General features: G+C 56.0%; 1 protein-coding gene and 1 long non-coding RNA gene across 2 annotated transcripts in view; both read right to left on the reverse strand.

The window, feature by feature from the left end:
• Window positions 1-1,402: 1,402 nt before the first annotated feature.
• On the reverse strand, window positions 1,403-7,976 carry LOC135406472 (uncharacterized). Its single transcript, XR_010426274.1, has 2 exons — window positions 7,250-7,976; window positions 1,403-6,745 (listed from the first exon to the last, which is right to left on the reverse strand). It is a non-coding gene; the product is annotated as an uncharacterized LOC135406472 (long non-coding RNA).
• A 53-nt stretch (window positions 7,977-8,029) lies between these two features.
• LOC135404888 (uncharacterized) overlaps window positions 8,030-17,789 on the reverse strand; it is a 41,793-nt gene continuing 32,033 nt past the window's right edge. The window contains exons 3-7 of the mRNA XM_064639615.1: window positions 11,206-11,907; window positions 11,071-11,121; window positions 10,499-10,865; window positions 9,261-9,859; window positions 8,030-9,067 (exon numbers count right to left, since the gene is read on the reverse strand). Coding sequence (XP_064495685.1) covers window positions 8,912-9,067; window positions 9,261-9,859; window positions 10,499-10,865; window positions 11,071-11,121; window positions 11,206-11,907 — 1,875 coding nt within the window. The 3' untranslated portion in view covers window positions 8,030-8,911. The remainder of the gene's footprint in view (window positions 9,068-9,260; window positions 9,860-10,498; window positions 10,866-11,070; window positions 11,122-11,205; window positions 11,908-17,789) is intronic.

A 17,789-nucleotide genomic window follows, 5' to 3' on the forward strand; every position in this document is an offset into this window, starting at 1 on the left:
TGCTCAACATCTCAGCTGCCTGCACAGAGCCTTTGCCTCCCTGCACTCACGGCCCCCAAGGATCTGCTGGAGAGTCCCTGGGGAGGCTTTGTCAGGAATGGCCCTTGGGGGGCTCCTGAAGGCTTCAAGGGACTGCAGGGTTTTCCAAGGCCTTTGGCTTTTGCTTTGGAATCTCGCAGAAGTTTGTGCAACCCTGACCTCCAGTTCTCTGCTCTAATGAGTCCCTGAAGAGGCTTGGTCAGGAAGGGCCCTCAATGGGGCTCGTTAATGCTTGAAGGGACTAAAGGTTTATTCAGGTCCTTTGCCTTTCCTTTTGACTCTGAGTCTAGGAGAGGTTTGATCAATCATGGTCTCCAATTCTCTGCTTTAATTAGTCCCTGGAGAGGCTTTGTCAGTAGGTCCTCCAGGGTTTTTAAGGAGCTTTGGGATTTCCTTTGGAAACTGAGCCTTTGAGAGCTTTGTGCAATCATGGCCTCCAATCCTCTCCTCCAACCAGTCCATGAGGAGCCTGTCTTGGGAATGGCCCTCAGTGGGATCCATTAATGCTCTGAGATACTTTGGGTTCTCCTTCTGACTTTCACTTCTGGACAGGTTTGTGCAATCTCCCCTCAGTACCTGAGGTTCAAGGACTCAGCACCAAAAGCCCCCCGGGGCTTATTCAGATAAAGCAAGTCCTAACAAACCACGGCTCTTCCTGGGATTTTCCTCCAGTCTAGACAGTGAATTAGGAATGTTGTCCCATGGAATCAGGGGACCATTGTGACACTGCAGGGCCCCAGGGAACTCTTTTGCCCGCGACGAGGGTCAGCACAAGAGACACCGACACCAACTGTGGAGAACAAGTGTGTAATTTTCCTGCAGTGCAAAGCAGCAAAGAATGACAAAAGGCTGAGCTCAGTAACGCACCTCATCGTTCCTACCAAGAGTGCCTGGAGTGAGTAGAAAAGCTCCCTGCCCAGTTGCCCTCATCTGTTCCCCTCAGCCAGGCCCGCCCGGCAGCGGGGGAGCCCCGGTCGCAACCAAGGGTTGGAGAACCCCTCCCGGGCACGGGGAATCCCACCCAGGGCGTCCACTCGTAGGGGAGGGCTCCATCTGTGCTGGGAGGGGGTCCAGCTTTTCTGGCCTTGCAGAAACAAGCTCACAGAGCTACGAGTGTGCAAAACCATCTGGCTCCCTTCTCCTCCTGGGTTCCACCCACAGCCTGGCCAGGGCTTAAGGGGAAAACCCAGGCAGTCAACCTGCCCCATCTGCTGCCAAACAAGGCCACACATCCACTGCCAGGGCCTTGACCACTCTCTAAACACAGGAAGATAAAGATCACATTTTGCTCACAATCAGACATAAGATTTGATTAAGGAACACATTCAAATATCATTCACTAATGAGCTGAGACTCACAGATCTCACTAATAAGCACATTTATTTTGTTCAGGGGCAGGTACACGGGGAGTCTTTCCACACTACATCTTTGACCAACAAACATACACAGTTTTAGCTAAGGAGCAAATACAGGGATAAACAGACTGTTAGGTTGGAAGGTTCATCTAGAGCTCAGCTTTGGCTCAGGGCCTGTTGTTCAGCCTCAGCACTTCAGTGACAGCCACACAGGGCTTTACACGACACACACAGTTTCCAGATTCATTAGATATTCTCCCTTACTTAAGACATAGATGTTACTTTGCTTTACACAGTCAGCCCCCCTATTGCAAGTCCTTAGTTGGTCCTTTGGGGTCTCCTTCAGGGCTCTCTGGTGGGTTTTTTGGTATCTGGTGCCCCCCAAAGTTGAGGTGTCCACTTCTTGCCCTCGTTTCTGAGCAGACACAGTGTCATTACCTTTCACCACAAAGACTGGAACGTTTGGGTTTGATCTTCTCTGGGCCCACAGAGCTCAGCTTCCATCCTGTTTGCTTAGTTACATCCCTGATCCAGTTCTCCAGGACCTCTCCAAGATTGGCCATAGAGAAATGTTGGGAGCAGTCTTCTATATCCCACATCAAATCCCCCTTTTTTCAGACTAAGCTCCTGAAGGGATAGAGTGTCTTAGGAGCTTTATTTCATTTTACAGCTCAAGGCATTAGAACAGCTACAGCACTGAATCCTGATGCAAGCTGAAATACAAATGCCCTTCCAGCTTTGGGGCAACCCTTCCCAGGTGTTATTTCCACACACCAATCCCACCCCGTTCCTTTGGGGACCGGCCAAGGATCAGTCATTTCCCCAGCAGGAAGGGTTTGAGGACATTGGGGGTGATTTCCCACAAACGGGCCCCTCTCATTAACACAATCCACTTGTCCTGTTCCTTTAGTGGGGGTCACAGCTTTGGACACAGGCAGGATTGTCAGAGGTGGTGGGGGGTACTTGCACACTGACTGCTGGGTCTACTTTTTGGGGAACACAAGTGCTCACCCAGTGACCAGGAATCATTTCTGCCAGAACAGGGAAGGCAGAAATGGTGAATGGCTTCCTTGTCTTTTCAGGTAAAGGAGTGCACACCCAGCAATCCCTTGGAGGCAACACTTGGGTCACGTTTGAGACTAAAAGGAGATGTAAATTTTGCTCCCAAGTCAAGACCCAATTAACTATTGTCAGGAGAGCCAAAGCAGACTTAAGCATTTGGTTTCTTCTCAGACAACCTCTCAATTACCCAAGGGGCTCTGGCCTTTGGAATTCTGCAATAATGCATCCCTGATTTGACTTGTTGTACCACTTCTACAATCAAGTGGGCACCTCTGTCTGATGACATTCCCAAATGTACCTCGAATCCAGGGATTCTTGGATTCAACAGTATTCCACTCACTTCCCCAGCCCGGTTGGTGTGACAAGGAACAGCCTCTGGCCACCCAGAGAAGGTATCCCCCAAGACCAGGAGATCTTTACACCCTCCTTTTCTGGGCAATTCAGTCACATCCATCTGCCAACATTCACCTGCAGCATTTCTACATTTTCCATCACCTGTTCCCACTCCAGTGGCAGGGTTTGGATTATTTCTCTACCACACACCACACTGCTGACTCACTGCTTGTACAGCTGGAGTCAGTTTTGGACCAAGAACCCACTTGTGCAAATGTTACAGTGCAGAAACAAATACAAACACAAAACAAGGATCAGTGGAGAAAACAAAGCCAGAGACCAAATGGGGGAACACCAAATAACCCACCCAAAGAGCTGGAAGATCCACACGTCTTAGAGGGACAGGATTCCCCAAAAGAATGCCTTATTAGCCAGTGGGATCTTCCCCCATCCCAGACCAGTCCGGGGATCTGTGGTCTTCTCCAGGAAAGTCCTGGGGCCGGCGTGAAGATCCAGAGATCCCTCGGATCCACGGGAGATCAGGCAGAGGGTCCCATCTGGGGCCAGAAATGGTGCCCCAAAGCAGCAGAAAGCAAGTCCTTAACCCCAGCTGGGAGGTGTTAAGAAGCAGGCATTCTTTAGGGCAGCGTGCTGGACGCCTGCAGGAGAGTTCTTCTAATCCAGCCTGCTCAGGGACACAGGCAGGGCTTGGGATTACACCCACTGATTCCAGAGGCATTGGATATTCCCCCTTACTGAACACATGTCCATTACTGTGCTTTACACAGTCACACCCCTATTGCAAGTCCCTACTTGGTCATTTGGGGTCTTCTCTGGGGGTCTCTGGTGGGTTTTTTGGCATCTGGTGCCCCCCAAAGCTCAGGTGTCTGCTTCTTGACCTCGGTTCTCAGCATCACTGCTTTTCCCCACAGAGACCGTCATGTTTGGTTTGATCTTCTCTGGGTCCCCAGAGCTCAGCTCACATCCTGTTTGCTTGAGTTCCAGCCCTGATCCAATTCTCCAGGACTTCTCTAAGATTCTGTTGTTCCTTATTTGGCCAGAGCAGAATCTTGGGAGCAATGTTCTACTTCTCCCAAACCAAGGCTCCCCCTGCACCAGCCACTGCCAAACAAGGCCAGACATCGACTGCCATGGCCTCCACCACTCTCCAGATACAGAAAGATCAGATTTTGCTCACAATCAGACATCTTTTGTTAAGGAACAGATACAAACAGGATTCACTGATGAGCCCAGACTAACAGATCTTCCTAAGAAGCACACCTGTTTGGTTCAGGAGCAGATACACAGGTGGAGTCCCATCCCACCACATTTGTACCAACAAATAGACCCAGTTTTAGCTCAGGAGCAGATACATGGAGACACAGCCCATTAGGTTGGAAGGTTCATCTAGAGCTCAGCTTTGGCTCAGGGGCTGTTGTTCAGCCTCAGCACTTCAGTGACAGCCACACAGGGCTTTACATTACACACACAGTTTCCAGATTCCTTACAGAGTCTTGCTTACTTAATACAGACACTTGTGGGCAACACTTGGATCACCTTTGGCACTAAAAAGACATGTAAATTTTCCTCCCACGTCAACAGTGTTTGAACTGTTGTCAGAAGAGCAAAACAAGAGTGAAGCATTTTGTTTCTGCAGTCAAGTGGGAACCTCTGTCTGATGACATTCCCAAAGGCATCCCAAATACAGGGAGGATTGCACTGAACAGGATTGCAGTCTCTTTCCCAACCTGCTTAGTGCAACAAGGAACAGCCTCTGGCCACCCAGAGAAGGTATCCCCCAAGACCAGGAGATCTTTACACCCCCCTTTTCTGGGCAATTCAGTCACATCCATCTGCCAACATTCACCTGCAGCATTTCTGCATTTTCCATCACCTGTTCCCACTCCAGTGGCAGGGTTTGGATTATTTCTCTTCCACACACCACACTGCTGACTCACTGCTTGTACAACTGGGGTCAGTTTTGGACCAAGAACCCACTTGTGCAAATGTTTCAATAATTTGCTTCACTCCAAGGAATCCCCTCATGTTCCCCATCCACCAGGTCACAGGAGATTGGCTCAGGGACTATTATTTGCCCACTTGGGGGAACTGCCCAGCCTCCTGGAGCAAAGTTTGCTCTACGGTTTCAAGGAGTTGACAATCCTTAGCACTAGACTCATTTTCTTCTACTGGGAGAAGGATCTCTGTCAGGATCTCTGCCCTGGTGGTGGGGAGTTCTGTGCATCCAGAGAATTGTTTTCCATGCCGGACAAAGCTGCCCCCACTGGGAAACAATTCCCAACCAGGACTTTCCAAGGGGCTGTCTCCTAAGTCAGCTCTGCCAATACACTTCTCCTCTAGTCTGGAAGCAATCCCGCTCTGGGCTTCCTTTGCTGGGGCTGGGGCAGTTGACAGGTTGCTTCTTTCCTTCCTGGCCCAGCCTCCCTTGTCCTTGGAGAATTCCAAAGCCCACGGAGGCTCCTGGGCTCTGGACTACTTGCACTTTGTGTTTGGGATACCCCATATCCACTCAGCCCAAGGAAATTCCACAGGGCCACAGTCTGACCCCAACGTTGCTGCTCAGCATCAGTGGCATCAAAAGATCATCCCCACACTGCAATAAGGCTCCAAGAGGGTGGGTTTGGACTTCTCCATTCCTCCAGTCCCTTTGCCAATTGAGTTCCAGATATTGGGGGGCTATTTTTAAACCCCTGCAAGAGGACCACCAAAGTCAGATGGGTTTTCCTCCCCGGCTTTGCATTTTCCCATTGGAAAGCAAAAAGCTCTTGACTTTCCCAACTCAAAGGGAGACACAAAAAGGCAGCTTTCCAATCTAATCCTGTGAAACATATTAAACTTTCATTTAGGGGAGTTAGCAAAGTGTAAGGATTCACTATGACTGCTTGTATATCTTCTACTCTGTTCTTTACAGCTCTAAGGTCTTGGACTAACTGGCATAGCCTTCCATTTGCCTGCTTGACTGGCAAAACTGGAGCATTCCATTTAGATTCACATTCTTTTCACAAGCAAAATTTCATCAATTGTTCTACAAAGGGTGAGAATCCCTTACAACTTTCTATTTGCAAAGGACATTGCTTTGGCCTCACCAACCCCACTCCAGGTTTCTCTGGAATTCTCACGGGTTCTGCTCTCTTGGATCATGGAGGCACCTCTCCAGCCCATCCTGTTGGAACCACTGCATCCCCAAGTGATGGTGGCAGATGGATTACTTCTGCTTTGGGAGACTCTCATGCAAAACTAGAAACTTCCACAGAATTAGGCTCTGCAATAATAACCTATATTGGACCATTTTTCAATTGGATTGTGGCATTTCATTTTGCCAAGAGATCTCTCCCAAGCAGAGGCTTTGGGGAATTGGGGAAATACAAAAACTGGGGAGCCAACCACTGTTTTCCCAATTTCAAAGCCACAGCATTAAAAATGGCCCAGTTTCCCAATTCCCTGGCACACCAGACAATTGTTCTAGAATTGTCCCTTGAGTTTCATTTCCCTGGATTTAACACAGAGGAACAAGTTCCCACAGCCACAAACAATTGTGCTTAGCTTGGCTGGAACCAGATGTTCTGATGGGGAAGAATCCTCTGGTGCCCCCTCAGTCGTCTTCAGTGATGCCACGAGAGGGTTCGGAGGGTTCTGAAGTTTCAGTTGCGGACAATCCCATTTCCAGTGTCCATCTTTCTTACAGGATGCACAGGGACTGATCCCAAGTCTCCTGGGGGGATGTTTGAAGCAGGCTGCCCATGCTCTTATCCTCTTCCTCTCCCCGGGGGCACCATTTCCTCAGGGATTTCTTCCAGAACTGCAACTCCAACCTCCAACAATGTCCCCAAATTAGACTGATCTTGTCCCTCAGCTTGATTTTCCTTTCCGGGCTCACACCAAGGGCTCTGAGGGCGCTGCATTCACACCACAATCTTTCTGCCCTTTCACAGGTTCTGCAAAGGGAAAAACACAGCACCAGACATAACCTCCTTCCACTTCTGTTCCCCTTCTCAAACAGCATCAACTGGAACAATGGATTCTAATTCAGTGTTCCAGAACAGCCACCCATTGATTCCAACACTCCATTAAATTCTCCCTGGGAGCTGTTCCTCCGGGGGGGCCGCCAATCTTCATCCAATATTGCAAAATGCAACCAAGGGGGGACTTCTTCCAAATTCCCCCTTCAGATTGCCCACTTCCCAGCTCTAAACAGTAGACCCAAAATGGTACAATACAGAAACAAATACAAGTACAGAACAATAGTGATGGATAAAACAAAGCCAGAGACCAAATTCTAGAATAACAAAGGACCCACCCAAAGTGCTGGAAGATCCACAGGTCTCAGATGAGCAGGATTCCCAAAATACCAAAGAACCCCCCAGTGCACTGAAAGATCCATACGTTTGACATGGGCAGGATTCCCCAAAAGAATGCCTTGTTATCCACTGGGATCTTACCTGTGTCCCAGACTGGGCTGGGGATCTGTGCTCTTCTGCAGCAAAGTCCTGGTGCTGGCGTGAAGATCCAGAGATCCCTCGGATCCGCGGGAGATCAGGCAGAGGTGTCCTGTCTGGGGGCCAAAAATGACACTGAAAAGCAGCAGAAACAAACTTCTTCACCCCAATTTGGAGATGTTAAAAAGAGCATTCTTCTTTATTCAGCATGCTGGGCGTTCAGAGGAGAGCTCCTCTAATGCACCGTGCCAAAGGACAGACAGGGCTGTTTATTACACACACTGTTTACATGTGCATTCAATAGTCTGGCTTACTTAATACAGATTCAGTACTTTGCTTTACACAGCCACACCCCTATTGGAAGTCCTTTTCTGGGCCTTCCGGGCCTTCTCTGTCATCCTGACCTCAGTTCTTGAGCAGCACAGCACCATTGTGTTTCACCACCAAAAATAAAGTTTGTTCTTTCATTATCTGGGTACCCAGAGCTTAGTTTGCATCCTGCTGGTTTGGGACATCCCTTATCTAATTCTCTAGGACTTCTCCAGGATTACATTGTTCCTCATTTGGGCACTCCGGGGGACTGTGAGTTTCTATTTCTTCTCTCAGTGGTTTGATGGAGACCATGAGGAGCTGGGAACTCATTGCAGGGACAGGAGGGAGCAGTTGGGAAGTACTAGGCAGGTGGGGGAGAGAAGTGTTCAGAGAACAGCTGAGATACAGCTCGAGCAAGCTGAAAACTAAACTGTCATTTGGGGTCATCCCAGATCGACTGAATTTCAGCAATTACTCAACACAGGTGCCACCTCCTCCAGCCAAGCCCAGGAGATCAACCTCCTCAGCAGCTGCAAGAGCGGGATGTTCATGTGCCTGCTGCCATCTCCCCAAAGCCATTATCCCACTGCTGCTGACAAGATGGGCAAGATGAGCATCTACCTCCCAAGATCTGCTGCCGCAAGAAGAGCGTGTCCCAAAGGATGTCCTCAGCCTTCTCAGAGGGGACGTCAGATCCTCTCCAGGGATGGTCCCAGCCCTTCCCAACCCGGACTGGGCACCAGCTCCAACTCTTCCCTGGAAAACAAACAACAAATTCATGAACAGAGATTACAAACCAAAAGTGGAAACAAGAAAAAAAGGTAAAATGTTAACCTTCTGTCAGGGTTCTGAGGAAGGCCCAAGCCCTGCAGGCCAAAGGAAAACCCCCCCTCCTCCAGCTGAGGAAAACCCAGGCCTTCTCCCTGCCCTGCAGCACTGGCCCAAAGAAAGGCTCCTAAGCCAAGGCAGCCCAAGCCTTTCCTGGCCTGCAGCCCAAAGCAGCTGGTGTTCTGCAGCCCTGCCTTTGCTCCCCCCACGGGGGTTTGTTTTTGGCAGGCTGGCTGCCCCTGCCCCAGCCCCGCCCAGCAAAGGGGCAGTGGCAGAGGCTGGGGGCAGAGCCGGGCTCCCCTTTCACAGCCAGCCCAGAGCACCCGCCCGCCCTCCTGCCAAGAAGCAGCTTGGCAGCCGGCTGAAGAATTCCTCAGGTTCCCCATCAGCAAAGGGGGAACCTTCGGTGCCCAGCCAGGCTGAGCAATGCCCGTGTCCGGGAGCACCCCCTGGGTGTGGACTCATCTGCAAACGGCGTGTGGAGCACGGCTTGGAGGAAGGGGCCAGAATCAAAGTCCATCCTCTTCAGCTCGCCGGCGTCCAGGTCAACTGAGAGCTTGTCATCCCTGACGTCGTCCTCGATGTCTCCAGCAGCAGGCCCACCCGGCACAGCTTCTGCAGAGGCCCCTTCTCCTTCCCTGGGGGCCAGACCAGGCTGTCAGCGTTCTGCCGAGGGCCCAGCTGTCTGTGAAGCGGGACGAGCAAAACCAGGTTGGATGGTGGCCACCAGCACTTGGGAGACCGGGTCTGCAGCCCAGCTCCAGCACAAAGAGGGGCGTGTTCCCGTGGGATGACCCCCCCCCAGTGCTACAGGCTGACAAAAAAGTCTGGTTTCCTTTGGTTCTTATTGCCAAGAGATGTGTGGAGGTGTTACCTGCCAGGCCCCTGGATCAAAGGGAGCACGTGGATCTCTCCCGTCTTCTAGGGCAGGGGAATGCCCTGCACCCAAGGATGGCACAACAGGTCTTCCAGTGCTGGCCTGTCCGAGGGGCGGATGGACAAACACCACCTGATAAGGTGCTGGCAGCCTGGGGGGAAAATGGCCGGTCAGTTGGAGAAGGATCCTGTCCCCTCTGTCCCACTGTCCACGTGCCCAGGCTGTGCTGGCTGTGCTCAGAGCTGTGCCCAAACTTCTCCATCGATTCTCCCTTTTGGAGGAGAGCAGGATGGCAGGACACAGGCCACCTCCTCCAGCCACCCATGGGACACAAACAGCTTCAAGAGCGGCGTCCTCGTGAGCCCGCTGCCCTCTCCCAACACCGTTATTCCCCCCGTGCCACAAAGATTGGTATCCACCTGGAGAGACCCGTGCTGGGAACGGGAGCTGGGCCCAGATGGTGTTGGGGCCTTTGCGGAAAGGGTGCTTCCCGCAGACCATCTGGTAGAGCAGGATGCCCAGGGACCAGATGGTCGCCTCCTCGCCGTGGTAGCGCTTGAGGTAGATCCACTCTGGCGGGCTGTATGACAGTGTTCCTATGGAATACAGACGCAGTTCATCAGGTGGATGCTGCCTGCTCCCAGAGCCTCACCCCAGCAGCCCTGGCAATGTGGGGCCTGCCCCAGTGGCACACGCTGTGACCCACTGCCTTCTCGCCGGCCCCTGACTCTTGGTTACAAACTCTGGGTTGGAGAAGAAGCCACTGGTGTCCAAGAGGGCAGCGGAAGCCCTGGCAAGGCCCAACCATTTCATGCAAGGGAAAAACCCACCCAGTGGTGGGGAAAAGCCGTGCCTTCTCCCCGCCCCACTGCACTGCCTCAACAATTCATCATAAGCCAAGGCAAACAAGGCGAGCGGAGCAGCCCAAGCCCTTCCTCGCCTGCACACCAAGCCAGCTGGTGCACAGTTCTGACCCCCTTCTCTGCTACCCTCATGGGGGTTTTGGTCAGGCTGGCTCCCCCCTGCCCCAGACCCAGCCCGGGACAGGGTGGGTGGCACAGGCTGTCGCCAAGGCCGGGGCCTGTCTCACTGTAACCCCCCAGCCCCATCCAAAAGCAACTTGGCTGAAGAACTAATCCTGTTCCCCCTCGGCCAAAGGGGCAATCTCCACTGCCACACCTGGGCATGGCCATGCGATGCCCGGCACCAGGAGCATCCCCCGGCTGTGGGCTCACCTGCAAACTGGGTGTAGACCGTGTCCTTAAGGAAGGTGCCACATCCAAAGTCCAGGAGCTTGGCCTCGCCGCTGGCCAGGTGGAGGAGGATGTTCTGGGGCTTGATGTCCCGGTGCAGGACGCCGCAGCTGGTGCAGTGCCGCACGGCCTGCAGCACCTGGCGGAACAGCCCCCACGCCATCTCCTCCGGCAGGAACCCCCACGCCCTCAGTAAGCGAGAGAGGTCCTGAGACGGCTCCGGATGCTCCATCACCAACAGGAACCCGTTGGGGAGCTCGAACCACTCCAGGAGCTGGATGACCCCAGGGAAGCCATTGGACACCTTGTCCAGCAGCACGATCTCCAGGGGGGCCCGGGTGCCGTCAGGCTGCGGGGGGACCACGGGGTCGTCAGTGGGGCTGATGCCGTGCCTGTCTGCCTGCTCCCCCTCGGCCAGCCCTGGATGCTCCCCGTCCCCCACCGAGCCCACGCCCACTCTCCCTCCAGGTGTCCCGGCGGCTTCCACCCTGCCGGGCCTCGGCTCGTCCCCGCCCGTCCCGCCCCGCTTTCTGCCGCTGGCCCCGCTCGCTCACCAGCTCGCCCCAGCGCCGGATGCCATCCCGGGACACGGCTTTGATGGCCACCTGCAAGCCGAGGGGAAGGGCGGGTTGAGCTCTCCCGTCCCGCCCTCCTCCTCCTCCTCCTCCTCCTCCTCCTGCTGCACTCACCGGGGCTCCGTCCGCCAGGCAGGTCCCCGCGTAGACGCGGCCGAAGCCGCCGCTGCCCAGCAGCGAATGCAGCCGGTAGCGCTCGTGCAGCGGCTCCTTGGCCTTCGGTGCGGGCGAGACGTGGCCGTCAGCGTTGGGGCCGGGGCCCGGCACGGCCCCCGAGCGCCCCTCAAGCGGCCCGGGCCGGGCTTCCCCAGCCGCAGCGGGCAGCGGCGGCTCGCTGCCGGCGGCCGGGCTGGCGAGCGGCGGAGCTCTGGCCGGGGAAGCCGCCGAGGAGGCGGCAGCGGCCGCGGCGCCCGCGGCCCCCGCCGGCCCCGGCAGGCGCCGGGCTCGAGCCAGGCGGAGCCAAGGGGCGGCGAGGCCGAGCCCGTCCCACAGCCAGCCCCACAGGAGCGCCCAGCAGCGCCACAACCGGCGCGCCGGGAGCCGGGCGAGGGCGAGACCGCGCCGGGCCGCCCAGGGCCGGGGACGGGGCGGCCCCGCCCGGCACAGGGGAACGGCCGGGGCCATGGCCCGGGCCGGCAAGGGGAGGGGGGACCGGGAACGGGACAGGGACAGCGGGAGTGGGACACTGGCACAGGGACACCGGCAATGGGACACCGGCACAGGGACACTGGGACAGCGGGACACCGGGAGAGGGAGAGGAGGACGAAGAGCTCGAGCAAGGAGAGCCCGAACAAGAGTCAGAGCGAGAGCGCGTCGCTACAGTCGCTGCTGCTGCCGCTGCTGCTGCCGAAGCGCAGGGGCCGTTGGTCCGTTGGTCCGTTTGTCCGTTCCCCGTTGGCCCCCGCGAGCCCCGGGGGCAGCCCCGGCCGCTCCGCTCCCAACCAGCCCCGGCCGCAGTCACGGAGCTCCCCTTCCTCCCGCCCCACGCCAAGACCACGGCCTTTTGGAGCTGCTTCACTTTAGTTCAACTTCTTGGCTGCCAAGTTTGCAACTTCCCGCCGCTGCTCGGACCCCATCCCGCCCGCTCGGCCCGCGCTGCTGTCGCTTCCTCCCAGGCCAGCCGGGCTCGGCACTTGCCCCTCAACTTTGGCAAGGGCTTTGCTCAGTGAGGAGCCCCGGCACGTCCGGCCAGCGCCAGGCAGAGCCAGCCCCGGGGGAGGGCAGAGCAGGACGATCGGCAGGGGAAATGCAGCCCTTTGGGGTCAGCGCTGCTCCCCGACCACACCAGGGCTGGTCCTGTTTTCCCGCCTGGTTTGAGGGAAAATCGGCGGCTGCAGAGAGGATCAAGCAGAAGAGAATTAGAAGACTCTTCTTGCTGCCCTTTGGATGCCAGTCCCTCCTAAGAAATGCAGGCTTAATTTGGAATGGACACGATGGAGCAGCTTTTTCAGCACCCAATATTTAACAGCTGCCTTTCAGGGGACAATGGGAAAAGGGGGGAGAACGGGAGAAAAGGGGGGCTGGGACCTCCAAAGTGAGCGAGGAGGGGGCTGAGACTGTGAAACCGAGCAGGGCACGGGGAAGAAACACCCCCAAACCGAGCTGGGGGGGAGCTGGGGACGGTGGGGATGATGGGAAAGGGGTGGGAGAGGGGAGAAAAGGGGTGTTGGACAGTGGGCAGGGGGACAGAGGGCAGGGGGTTCCCACATGGGTCTCCCCTGTCCCCCATCACTTGAGCCCTGGAGCGGTTCCCTGGGGCTCTGGGAGGGGGCAGATCCGCCCTGGGAATGTCCACTGCTTCTGTAACCCTTTGTGTGCTTGCTCTGGTGACGATTGTGCACAGGTGCCCAAGCCCCCTGTCCGTCCCTGGGGGGCTGATGGGGGGACTCCCCCACCCAGTAACTGGTGCTGCAGCAGCTGTGGGGCAGAGGGGGGTGGGAAAGGGGGGTCCGGGGTGGCCCCCTGATCTCCCAACCTGCTGTGGGGGCTGAGGGCTGCTGGGGGGGCACCCCCTGCCCTGTGTCCCTGCACACCCAGGGCTGTTCCAGGTCCTGGGAAAAGCCGAGTGAACGGCCCCGACCGGGAGAGGTTCCTGCCCGGGTACATCTCCAACTGGGAGCAGCTCAGGCACTTCAGCAGAGATTTGGGCACCTGGGGGGGACACCCCGTGTGGGGAGATCCAGGCCAGGCACTGGAACAGCCAAGGGGAGTTCCTGGAGAACAGACAGGATCAGGGGACATGAACTGCTGGCACAACTACGACAATGTGGCCCCGTTTGCCCGGCCTGGGAACCCCCCATTTTGGGGTAATCTCCCCCACATCCCACCAGAAACAACAAATCCTCCCAAATATTCCCCTGGATCTCCAAATGACCCCAAATCCCAGTAAAATGGTGGGGCTTTAGATGTCTTTGTTGAATGTCTTTGTTTTAAATTCAACAAATCAGCTCTTCCCACTGAATTTCCCAGGTCAGTTTGTGACCCCATGGATGTTTCTCCCACTGTGTTCACCCAGGTGCCTGTGGGGAACCAGGAGGATGTGGAGACCACCAGCCAGGTGTCTTCCCAATGTGGGAAGACATCACTCCTCCAGTGGGTGATGGAGTTGGAGCAGCAGACAAAGCTCTTCCCACAGTCGAGGCACCTTTAGTGCTTCCCTTACTGGTGGGTCCGTTGGTGTGAGGTCAAGGCAGAGCTCTGGCTGAAGCTCTTCCCACACTCCCCACACTTGTAGGGCCTCTCCCCGCTGTGGATGTGCCGGTGGCTGACGAGGTGGGAGTTCTGGATGAAGCCCTTCCCACAGTGGGTGCAGAGGAAGGGCCTCTCCCCTGTGTGTGTCCTTTCATGCAGGAGGAGATTCCCGCTGGTCTGAAACCTCTTCTTGCATTCCAAGCACCTGTAGGGCCGTTCTCCAGTGTGGATGCGCTGGTGGCAGATCAGGTGGGAGCTCTGGCTGAAGCTCTTCCAACAGTCCAAGCACTTGAAGGGCTTTTTCCTAGTGTGAAGCTGCTCATGGACGTCCAGGTCAGGGCTCTGGCTCAAGCTCTCGTCGCCTTCCCGGCACAGGGTGGGTCTTTCCTCCTCAGAGCATCCTGGGCTGGCTTTGGAGACCCTCCTCCTGGGGCACCTTCGTGGCTTTCCCTCCCCGCTGCCTTCCTGTGCCGTGGAGCCCTTCAAAACGGCCTCTCCCACCAGGCTCTGCCGGGGGGATTTGTCCTCCGGGCTCTCCGTCCTCAGCTCGGGGCCTGGGGCAGGAGGGAAGAAGGACAGGGAGGGGATTTGCCTCCGGCCCAGAGGGAAGGCCAAGGACATCCCCCCAACTCCGGCCCCGGCAGGACGGCGGCGGCAGCGGGGTTGTCCTGCAGCCGGGGGCGATGCTCAGCTGGGAGATACAGGACAAGACAGGGCAAAGGGGCACTGACTTCCTCCTCACCTGCCTGGGGGTCCTGGGGCATCTTCCTCTTCCTCGCAGCCTCCTCCTCCATCTGGCCAAGCTTTGGGAAGGAATTATTCTATGTAAACTCATTCCCTTCTGCCCAGAGTAACTCAAACTAATACACATATATCAGACTTACAGGCTCATGCCATAGAGTTTAGAGACAGACTTCCCAAAGGGATGAATTTTTCCTGGTTTAGGAGGGAAAACAAGGTGTGGGTGCATTGGGTTGGCGGTCCCTCTGTTACAACCCACCCCAGGAAAAGAGGGGGGGTAACCCAGGTTTTATCAATAATTCCTTTGGGGTGGATTAAAGCGAAACGACACTAAATAATCGGTGTCTGAAAACATATATTGACAAGATTTATTTTCACAATTTTGTATCAATAGGGATGTTAACATTTTGGGTGCTGTCATAACCTTTCGGGGGAGGAGGAAAACAAATGCCTAGGGCAGAGAAAGACAGGGTAAGAGTAAGGGAGAGCAAGAGAAAAAAAAGGAAAGGTGAGAGTGGTATAATCACCACCCACTGGATCCAGCGACGTCTTGATCCGCAGGCGGTGGGGGGAGAAGAAGAAGAAAAACCCCGCCAAAACCCCCAAAGTCACCAGTCAGTATCTATATCCTTTGCAGCTCCCCCAAGGCGGGGAGTTGTTTCCATAGGGTGCTGTCTCCCTTTTTGGCGCGGAGTTCGTGGTCTCTTCCCACCTTTTCTTTTCGGGGCTTGACATCTTCTGCACTGGAGGAGGGGGGATGGGCCCAGTTGCCCATCAGAAAGTCAAAAGCCTGCAGAAGTCTCTTAGAATGCAGAAATCATTAACTGTTCCAGTCTCTGACACCCTCCTGCCCAGCTCCATCTCTAGAAGTCACCTGGAATCACCAGGAATCACCTCCAAACCACCAAGATTCAGCCCAAAACAACCCTCTCAGCAGTGGAGTTCCCCCTCGCTGGTCCATCCACTTTGGGGTTCTGGGGTCCCTCCTGGGTGGGCTGCTGGAGGTCTCACATGTATTGGGGAACCCCCTCTCCAGGGTTCCCGCCCTCTCTGGGCTGCCGGAGATCCCGGGAATCCCAGGGGTCCTTCCTTTATGGGCTCCTCACTTTGCCATTCTGGGGATCCCCCTTCTCTGGGCTGCTGGGGGTCCCGGGGGTCCCGGGGGCTCCCCTCTCCGGGGTCCCTTTTAGGGTGGTCGGGGGGTTTCGGGGTCCCAGGGTCCCTTCTCCCCTGACTCTCACCTTCGGGGTGCTGGCGATCCCAAGGTGTCCAGCCCTCTCTCCAGGCTGCCGGGGGTCCCGGCTCCCCCCACAGCCCTCGCTGCTCCCCCCTCCTCTCCAGACTGCCGGGAGTTCCCCCTCTCCGGGCCCCCGTTTCAGATTCCAACCCCCGCCTGTCCCAGGGGTCCCCAAAGCCGGTGGGTTTGTCCCGTGTCCCCCCCACTCCCCGCCGGTATCCGGCGATCGCCACGTGGCTCCGGGGACCCAACATCCCCCTGCTCATCGTCGGGGCTGTGCCGGGAACCCACCCCGGGACCCCAAAAAACACCTCCCGGGGATCCCCAATATCCCCCCAAGGGGCATTTGCGGCTCAGCTTTGGGGTCCTGCAAGATCCAAACATCCCCCTCAAGATATTTGGGGCGAGCTCCCCCTCCCCGGTCACCTGCGGGATGCGGGGGGCGATGCTCCCGGGACGCGGGGGCTGCGGATACAGCGGGCGGTGCATCCACGTGCGTTCTTTCTCCTCCTCCTCCTTCCCCTCCTCCCCCTCTCCCTCCTCCTCTCCCTCCTTCTCTTTCTCCTCCCCTCCTATTCCCACTCCTCCCATTCCCGTGGGAGCTGGGGCAGGTCGGGATGGGGCAGCGCTGGGCTCTTGGCCGCTCCCGCCCGCACTCGGCCCCCGCCGCAGCCGCCACGGCCGGGACGGCGCGGGGGGGCCCGGCCTGGGCACCCCCCACCTCCCCTTTGCCCAAATTCCCGTCCCGGGGGGCGCTGGGGCCGAGGGGGGACCCTGGGGGGGTCCGGGGAGCGCTGGGCGCTGCGGGTCTGGCTGGCAACTGATGAGTCATCAGCGCTGCGCGCTCGGATTGGCTGAGCACTGCTTTGGGGGTGGGGCTGCAGGAAAGGGGGTTCTTTGCAGGGAAGACATTTGGAGCTGGAAGGACTCCAAAGCTGAGCCGCAAATGCCCCTGGGGGGGATCGTGGGGGGTCCGCGGGAGGGGATTTGGTTTTGGGGGTGTCCCGGTGGCGGTTCCCGGCAGAGCCCCGGCGGTGGGCGGGGGGATGCGGGGTCCCCCCCGCGGTGGGGGTTGGTCTTGTTGGAAATGATCCAACTTGCCTCAAATTTTAGTCAGTGGCAGCAGCTGACCGGGTTTCTTTTCACGGGCTCTTGTCGGTTTGATCTTTAAAGCACCCAAACTTGGAGTTTCTCTGCACTGGCTCTGATGAGCTTCCATAAACAAAGCCCGAGGGAGCTGAAGATTGGACATCTGGGATCTTAAATTCCTGGTCCTTCAAGGACCTGTTGGAGGAACCAGAAGGTCCAGAGGGGATTAACAAAGACATTGCAGCCTGAGAGTTGGAGACTCTGTGTCTGAGGAGGAGGGCTAAGAGGACCAAAGAACGTGGACCAAATTAGCCAGTTAAGGATAGACTACTAATTAGAGTCTTAATTAATGAAGAGAATTCATTAGTTCATTAATTGGGGTAAATTAGAAGCAATGAACATGAATTTGTTTGTTTGTTCAAATGTAGAAATGTGTGAAAAGTCTGGAAAGGGACAGGTGTGGCTGGAATGATTGGCTCCCTGTCTCTGGGAGCCAGAACAAAGCAGTGCCTGGCTCACCAACACTTCCCAGGGGCGTTGGAGGGTTTCATTTCTTCCCAATGCTTTTCAGGGACAATTCTTGGTGAGCCAGGTGGGACAATGCTGTCGACCCTCCAGGGATTCCGGGACCCTGAGGACTCCAGCGAGCAGTGAAAATATTCTTCTGGGAGATCTCAGTCCCTGGATCTGGTGAGTTCAAAGCAAGATCCCTGGAATTTTATTAAGGCATTCCTGAGCGTATAAAAGGTATACCTAAGCATCCTAGAAATGGAGCTCTAGAACAGAATAGAATAGAATTGGGTTGTGAAAGTGATGATAAAACTGTAAAAGGAGGAGTGTGATATTTGGCTTATGAGAAGAAATCCCTACTGACTGAGTGAAAGGGGTGGGTTCCAGGCCCCAGGTGTGGGTCAGGGGGTGGGTTCCAGGCCCCAGGTGT

Source organism: Pseudopipra pipra, chromosome W (genome assembly GCF_036250125.1).
Source record: "Pseudopipra pipra isolate bDixPip1 chromosome W, bDixPip1.hap1, whole genome shotgun sequence".
Classification (NCBI taxonomy): Eukaryota; Metazoa; Chordata; class Aves; order Passeriformes; family Pipridae; genus Pseudopipra; species Pseudopipra pipra.